This window comes from Littorina saxatilis, linkage group LG6 (genome assembly GCF_037325665.1).
Source record: "Littorina saxatilis isolate snail1 linkage group LG6, US_GU_Lsax_2.0, whole genome shotgun sequence".
Lineage (NCBI taxonomy): Eukaryota > Metazoa > Mollusca > Gastropoda > Littorinimorpha > Littorinidae > Littorina > Littorina saxatilis.
In genome coordinates this window covers 2,573,601-2,581,458 of record NC_090250.1, presented here as the reverse complement: position 1 = coordinate 2,581,458, position 7,858 = coordinate 2,573,601, and the positions used below count along the sequence as shown (strand labels likewise).

The 7,858-nt window shown below is 39.1% G+C and overlaps 3 protein-coding genes across 4 annotated transcripts in view; 1 reads left to right on the top strand and 2 right to left on the bottom strand.

Moving 5' to 3' along the window:
• LOC138968296 (leucine-rich repeat-containing protein 59-like) overlaps positions 1-3,005 on the bottom strand; it is a 12,971-nt gene extending 9,966 nt beyond the window's left edge. Inside the window, exons 1-2 of the mRNA XM_070340856.1 lie at positions 2,783-3,005; positions 312-371 (exon numbers count right to left, since the gene is read on the bottom strand). Of these exons, the coding sequence (XP_070196957.1) occupies positions 312-371; positions 2,783-2,872 (150 nt within the window). The 5' untranslated portion in view covers positions 2,873-3,005. The remainder of the gene's footprint in view (positions 1-311; positions 372-2,782) is intronic.
• Positions 1-7,858, bottom strand: part of LOC138968295 (fibrinogen gamma-B chain-like) — a 485,749-nt gene that overhangs the window by 122,943 nt on the left and 354,948 nt on the right. The window lies entirely within an intron of this gene.
• On the top strand, positions 3,108-7,770 carry LOC138968304 (mitochondrial import inner membrane translocase subunit Tim16-like). 2 transcript variants are annotated; one of them, XM_070340866.1, is made up of 4 exons: positions 3,108-3,265; positions 4,028-4,201; positions 5,073-5,195; positions 5,646-7,770. In XM_070340866.1, the coding sequence occupies exons 1-4, from the start codon at positions 3,263-3,265 to the stop codon at positions 5,739-5,741; spliced, it is 396 nt and encodes a 131-aa protein (XP_070196967.1). In that variant the 5' UTR covers positions 3,108-3,262; the 3' UTR covers positions 5,742-7,770. The 2 variants fall into 2 exon arrangements, with proteins under 2 accessions (XP_070196967.1, XP_070196966.1); XM_070340865.1 differs by having other exon boundaries at positions 3,226-3,379.

Genomic DNA, 7,858 nt, shown 5'->3' with positions numbered 1-7,858 from the left:
TTTTCCATGAAAAGTAATCATCACTCCAAATAATATGTTGTATGAACTATGATTGTCATCTTCACCTGAAAAATTTAATATTATTTTGAAAAAGTCCGACTCCAGGCGGTAACTGATCTGTTGACACTCAGCAATTAAAGGGACAAAATGAATAAATGTACCTTTTCAAACGCATTACAAATAATTATAGAGCTATGCCTTTTTTTCAGAAAGCAGTAATTCATAACTATCTAGTAATGAAAATTAATTTGCTTTGCCTTTGAGACACAGTTTGATCATGTACACTGTACCACTGTTGGCCGAATACTTACGGGCAAAGTGATAAGGAGATTGCAGGACACGTCTAGATGTGTTGCTTTTGGAATAGCTGCCTGAAAAAGAAATATCAAAAATGAGTTTGGGTTTAACTGGTAAGGCCAAAAAAAAAAAAAAAAATAGTCTGTTTCCGGTAACATAGGAAAAAAAAATAGGGTCGGTAGGTCGGGATTTTTTTTCTCTCCAAAAAAACATATTTTTAAGTTAGTTTGCCCCAAAACAAAGACTTTAATTTTTTAAAAATTATTTTTTCCCCCTCAAATGCCAAAAAAAGTCTAGGGTCGCGCGAAAAAATAGGGTCGGTCGCGATACCGTAAACAGACTATTTTTTGTTGTTGGCCTAATGTCTTCAGTACCTTTAATCCTGAAATGCTTGAATTTGCAGTCTCTGTTTGTGTGGTTGCCTTGTCATCTTGGTTTAACTTTAAGCGTGTTTTATTCAATTTCTCATACACACGTTTCAAACAATAACAACATTAAGAACGTTAACAAGCAGATTGCTCATGGACACGTTCTTGAAATGATAATCAATACACATTCCGATAGCAAAACATGGCGAACAAGTGATAGCTTCAACACTTATCTTGATAATCTTTCATTATAATTTATGCGTAAGTGTATATGAGTGTGCTTGAGTTGTTAATGCGAAAGAATGTGTATGAGTGCACCTTGAGGTGAGATATGTGTGCGTTATAAATTCTCGTATTATTATTATATTTACTATTATAATTTATAAAAATATGGCTTAGGCCAAACAAAAAAATAGGTGTGGTTATGGTAACATAGCCAAAAAAAATAGGGTAGGAAGGTAGTCAATCACTTTTTTTTTAAACTTTTTTTTCTAATGTGTACAAATTAAACCTACTTGACAGGAAAATAAGTGTGCGACTCGAGCGCTTTCGCTTTCATTGCGTTTTCTGCACTCGTTTTTTGTTTTGTTTTTGTTTGTACAAATGTAACAAGAAGAGCAAACGCTCGATCGAGTCACTTTCGCAGTTCTGAATATTATATGAGGCATCAGATGGACAGGAAGAAATTGCTATTCACAACACAATGAGTCACGTTCACATAAAATTTGAGCCCGGTCACTTTTATAGTTTCCGAGAAAAGCCCAACGTTAAGTTGTGTGTTGCCGAACAGAAAAGGCTAGTTATCTCCCTTGTTTTTCTGATAACGTTCGTAAAAGGCTACAGATGTAAATACTTTGATGTAAAGAATAATCCTACAAAGTTTCAATCACATCCGATGAACTTTGTCAAAGATATAAAATGTCTAATTTTTCCTTTGACGCTGACCTGTGACCTTGAAAAAGGTCAAAGGTCAACGAAACCATCGTTAAAGTGTAGAGGTCATTGGAGGTCACGACTAAACAAAATATGAGCCCGATCGCTTTGATAGTTTCCGAGAAAAGTTTGTCAAAGATATAAAATGTCTAATTTTTCCTTTGACGCTGACCTGTGACCTTGAAAAAGGTCAAAGGTCAACGAAACCATCGTTAAAGTGTAGAGGTCATTGGAGGTCACGACTAAACAAAATATGATCCCGATCGCTTTGATAGTTTCCGAGAAAAGTCCAACGTTAAGGTGGTGTCTACGGACGGCCGGCCGGACGGCCGGACAGACTAACACTGACTGATTACATAGTCACTTTTTCTCAAGTGACTCAATAAAAAGTTATAGGGTCGGCCCCTAAAAACAGGGTAGGTCGGGTTACCGTAACCACACCTATTTTTTTTTTTAGGCCTTAGGTATAACAGTAGCAGGTGTAGCAATAGCATCACTACCCCTTTCTTGTTCTCAGGCCTCTGTATTATACACATATATGCATATGACCGTCTGATTGTTTAGACATGTAACGTTGGAGGTGTTCTGACAAAACAATAATTTTTGTAATTTTTGCCATTTGTCATTTGAACCTATACATATTTTCAATTCAGGTCCAACTGAGCTTTTGTCCTCCGAGTCTGGGAACAATACCCACAATGCTTAGGCGGCTACGTTTTACCTCAAGGTAATTTTATTTTATAGAGCTTCTGCTAACAGAGGGATGGGGAATCTTGGGGCTCCTCGGCTGGCTCGTCGGACAAACTGGATCAGTTCCTTATGCATTATAAGACGAATAATTGAAGACTTTGCATTCTCTAGCATTAAAACTTCTGTCTTCAAGCAGATGTTATGTGTAATTGCAGGCAAGATTATCTGGTAATATGCAGGGAAAACACCGTCCGTTACAGTTTACACTTACATTTTACAGATTTTTTGAAAGACAATGAGCCAAATCATCCAATTCCAAGACAACTTGCATTTTTGCACAGCAGCATGCACTGAGGCAGCCTTCAAATCTAATCGTTTATATGTTTCCCAGTGACTTTCTCTACAAATGTAAATAGTTACAGACATAGCAGGTCTTCATCAGGCAGAGCTGGAAGCGAAAAAAGTCGTGAAATCAAGAGTTGCACAATAATTACCAATTCCTTCACAGGGACAGCTTCCAAGTTGTTTAGACTCAAGTCCAATTCATTGCCATCCAGTTTGTCTTTCAGGTTGTCTTTCGGCATTGTTAACACTTGGTTTCAACACAAACAGTTTAAAATCAAATCGTGTGTTTGTCACGCTTCGTAAAATGCGGGTTAGCCGACGAAAATTGCCAGCTTTCAGTTTCACAGATAACACGCAAGCAGCCGACTCGACCGGAAGTTGTAGTAAGAGAAGACCGGTTACGTCAAAATGGAAGAATACAAAAACAAAAACAAAAAAAGAAAGTTGTAAGAGTATGAATATCAATATAACAAATTAGTTTTCTAAGATACAGAGAAGGGACAAGTCGAAAAATGAATGATTCACTAAACATATAGTATACATCTTATTTCGTATTTTTCACGTTCTACATCTTGCATCACTCTGCTGCCTGCCATGTGAAGCAATCCAAAGAGACAGTTACACAAGAAATGGTAAGTTAATTTTGTCACCAGCCGAGGACCGATCAAAGACTGGTTGTCTCTTTATCATGGGATTGTAGTTCTAACTTCCTGTCATACTAACATCGTGGGAAAATGCTACCTGCAGTGAGTATTTGTGTTTCATGTTGTGATCACCGCTTTGCCCTTCACTCTCAATACCTTGTCCACTTTCGATTCTACGCGTTGAATTATGTCTGCGAAATGTGTCGTTTTTAAAGGTTTTGATGAGTTGGTCTGGTGTAATAAAGTAATGTATTTGCTAGATAAAGCTGTCGTTTCGTATTCTGTCAGCCGTGGTATCTCACAAGACAGACTGGTTATCATCAACACAAAATGTAATAATCATCTATTGTGAATGCCTTTCTCCTGCTAAAGTTTGGTTTAGTTGACTGCATTTTAGTTACGGATTGTTGTCATTATGTCTCATAAACGTTGTGTAAGGGCTTTGCAAGTCTTGCAACCTATTGTATTACATGTACTCATTTTTTGATTTCCATTATTTGACTGATTAATTGTGTGCGTGTGATTGTCTGTATCATTGTATGCGTGCGTGAATTTGTGCATGTGTGTGTGTGTCTCTACTTGTGTGTGCGTGTGTGTGTGTCTCTGCTTGTGTGCGTGTGTGTGTGTGTGTGTGTCTGCTTGTGTGTGCGTGTGTGTGTGTGTCTCTGCTTGTGTGTGCGTATGTGTCTCTGCTTGCATGAATGTGTCTGTGTGTTTGTACACGTCATGCATGCTGTTTGTTTTTTACAGGCCAAGTATTTAGTACAGATCGTCATGGCGGGCACACAGGTGGTGGGCCGAGCTTTCATGCGGGCTCTGCGACAAGAGTTTGCCGCCAGTCAACAGGCGGCACAGAAAGCAGGGGGAGGCAAGCAGGGAACCAGAAGAGCCGCAGCTGACACAGTACAGGGCATGACATTGCAGGTACAGTGGAACTCCATTTAAGACATTCAAAAATCTGAGAAAATCAGGTCTTAAAAAGAAGGGACTCTTCTTCTTCTTCTTGTCGATCACACTTATTTTCAGGCTGGACAGTGAGACGAATAATAATGCTGTCTTCTCCAGGTCTTCCTTTCTGCCCAACAAGGGAGTCTTAAAATGGTATATTAACAGAGGTTATGAACAGATAATCATAAGTGAAAAAAATAGAGTTGGTAGACTGGTTATTTATTTTGTTGTTGTTGAAAGAATTGAGTCTCTTTTATATGTTTTTTCACCAACGTGGCTTTTCACGGGTTGGATCTCATGCTAGCGGTGGCCCCTGGAAGTCGTAGAAGAGTAGCAGTCCTTACTCTTTGGTCTGAAGGAAAAAATAGGGGGGGGGGGGGGGGGGGGGGGGGGTGTCAGAAAACACTGAAATATTGTGTGTTTTTTCCTATTATTAAATGTCTGAAGCATATTTACTGAAAAAGTGAATGTATTTAAATGGTAGTATTGTTAGACTGGCAGGCACGAATGCACTGTTAGAGTGAAGTAGGGGGTGGGGCATTTTGTATATGTGTGGAAGAGAATGCTTGGAAGCTAAGCTTGGTTGTGTCAGTGTGTGTGAGACTATATTATTAGTAATAATTAAAATTGATCTGGTGAATAATTTGGAATTAAGAGGTAGTCAGACATACTCATTGTGACATAGCTGGACTGTCCGTAGTGAAACACTCGTTTTGACACACACACACACACACACACACACACACACACACACACACACACACACACACACACACACACACACTCACACATTTCAGCTCAGAAATACCTCATGCAGTTGTATAAAGAAAAAAATGTCTAATTTCAGGAGGCCCTGCAGATTTTGAATCTTAAGGGTGTAGAGGATGTGGAAGCCTTGCAGAAAAACTACGAACATCTCTTCAACGCCAACGACAAATCAAAGGGGGGGTCTTTTTATATACAGTCAAAGGTGAGTACTCTTGGACATGAAATGCGAGATTCATCATGACTTGCTTTTAGTATCAAGATTTTTTGGAGTTACTTAGCAGTCTTATTTAGTCAATGGTAATACAATAAAGCTGTCACCCAATCAAAAAGTTCAGAAATTTGCTAGAAAATGATAATGAAAGCATATAATTATATGCCTGCGACATTTACTTGAAAATGACTCCATATTATGATGATTAAAACTAAATAAAACAAAACAAAAAGCGATTCAAGGGAAACAATTCTGCCGTGACTCAAGTTATTTATACAGGCAGTTTTGTCCCCTGGAATTTTCATAGTTTGCTGTTTTTCTGCGACAGCTATGCACCAAAGAGGATAGTGTTGCTGCAAGACTGGGTATTATGTAAGCTTAAAAACTGATAACGATGGCATGTTCATGAGTTTATGCATAATGGTCTTGTTTTGGTGGCAGGTTGTGCGAGCAAAGGAGAGGATAGAGTCAGAACTGAAAGATCAACACGATATGGCGCAGAAGAAACAGACCAGGAAAAACACAGAGGAAACATGACATCTGCGTTTACTTCTAGGTGTGTTTGTGTGCGGACTTGAGACAAAAGGAATGGATGTGTGCAAGAATGTTGGTGGAAACGACAGAGAGGCTTTGTGTTTAACCTTGCAAAGTTGATCAGCGAAGAGTAAATTCTGTGCGACTGAAACACTGCACAGGTCTTGATGTGACCAATCATAGCAGAGATGAGTGAATTTAATACTAATGAGCAGTTTCATTGGACAGACTGTAAAGTGTTGCAGCCCTATGTTTGCCCCAAGAATTCAGAGGTAAAATTAATGGTCACAGCAACCCTATAAGTTGAGAATCATGTTGAATCTGATTAGAACATAATTGGCAGTAACTGTTGAGCACTGTTGGTGTTGATTTTCCAAAAGACTGAAAATCACCTCGTCAGGCGCCACTGAGGAGAATGCTGCAACTTAGCCAAATGGCTTTTTGATGTTTGCTTACTGCGAAGAATGTTGTCCAATGTTTCGAAGAGAAGGGTTTGAATCACTCTTCATTCTTATTAAAAAAAACAACGTCACAATCAGGAACATTTTTGCCTTTGGTGTTGATTAAAAATTATTTGTATTGGTTCATGGGGCACTACTGACTACGGTACTAGCAGATCTGTATATTGTATTTTTTAGCACTGTTAGTTGATTTTGATCTCAGAAGAAGTCGTATAAAATCCATTCATATTTCTTAAATCTTTTCCGGACTGGTTCCGAGATAATTCCGAACGCGATTACGTCAATTAGTAACAAACCGTTACTTCAATCAACTAAAAAAAAAACAAAAAAACTTTCATCATGCTACTAAGTTTCACATTTACAAAGCACAAGGGTTCTGAGATATAGAGTAGCTACTTATGATACTACTTATAGTTATACACATGCATGTACATTGTTTAGCCAGCATTTAGGAGACAGATGATAAATAGTTGTGGCAGCTCTCTTCCAAAAATGGGTTAACAGCTTATACCGTAAAATCCCTAGCAAACGCCCACCCCCCCCTCCGCACAGATTTCGGGTAAAAGTAGGGGGTGGGCGTTTGCTAGGTATCCACCCCTTTGCAAGATAACGTGTCATCACATTTTCACGAGAGAAATAAAGTGGTACAACCATGTGATTTATGCAATTTTAATGAAAATTAAACACACCGTTTGTTTACACAAATAAATCTGTGCTAGAAAAAAAAAGAAAAAAAACCCCACAAGTGACCTTGATTCTTCTCATTCTCGGACTAACGTCAGCACAAACACAGTTTCTTCTCTTGTTTGGAGATCTGGTAGGGTTGATGATCGTGGGCTCATTCTAGTCCTTCAAAGTCAACATCATCGTCTTCACTGTCGTCTCCACTCTCAGCTTCTTCTGGAAGAAAACTCGCGGGCACATACCGAAACATTGTCTGCAGCTTCGTTTTCAAGATATTTAAAGGCTTTTAGTTTGTACGAGCGTATGTCACTGTAAAGGATTTGTGCTTCGGCATGGCTGAACATAGAGAAGTGTTAAACACTCATTAAAAAACGTCACTGAACAACTTCACTGTGGGACATGACGTAATTTTATTCCCCCCCCCCCCCCCCCCCCAACGCCACCCAAGAAAAGGAGAACCATCGAACAGTGTGCACCAATCGTAGATATAGGAGGCCGACTGTCCTAAAACTTGTTTTCAAGTTCTTTAAAAACGGGGGTGGGCGTTTGCTAGGTATTGACCCCTCTGCACAACTTTTGGCCAAAAGTGGGGGGTGGGCGTTTGCTAGATACTGGGCGTTTGCTAGATACTGGGCGTTTGCTAGGGATTTTACGGTACATGTCAAATTATATGGAGGATGCATTGTTCCAGGAAAAGATTGAGAAAAAGCTCTGGCTTTGTTTCGATGCCAAGTGAGGGTGGTAAATCTTCCATTACAATCTGTACACGTTTCTGTGATGGCGCTCATATGTATGATAGGTGTGTTAATGTTACTGAGACCAGTCTGTGTGTATTTTATAGACATGTGTAGTTGTATATAATGTGAATAAACTGTGGTGAGACAGAATACGTGCCTGTTTGGGGGGGTTCCACTGAAGCAACTGTTCTGAAAAGTGTTTTCTTTCTAGTACAAAAAACATATACAAACACTTGCT

What these genes read in the sequence shown, in the direction of transcription:
- LOC138968304 (XM_070340865.1), top strand. An exon ending in TACAGGGCATGACATTGCAG is followed by an intron (nt 4,202 to 5,072) that starts GTACAGTGGAAC and finishes GTCTAATTTCAG; the next exon opens with GAGGCCCTGCAGATTTTGAA. An exon ending in CTTTTTATATACAGTCAAAG is followed by an intron (nt 5,196 to 5,645) that starts GTGAGTACTCTT and finishes TTTTGGTGGCAG; the next exon opens with GTTGTGCGAGCAAAGGAGAG.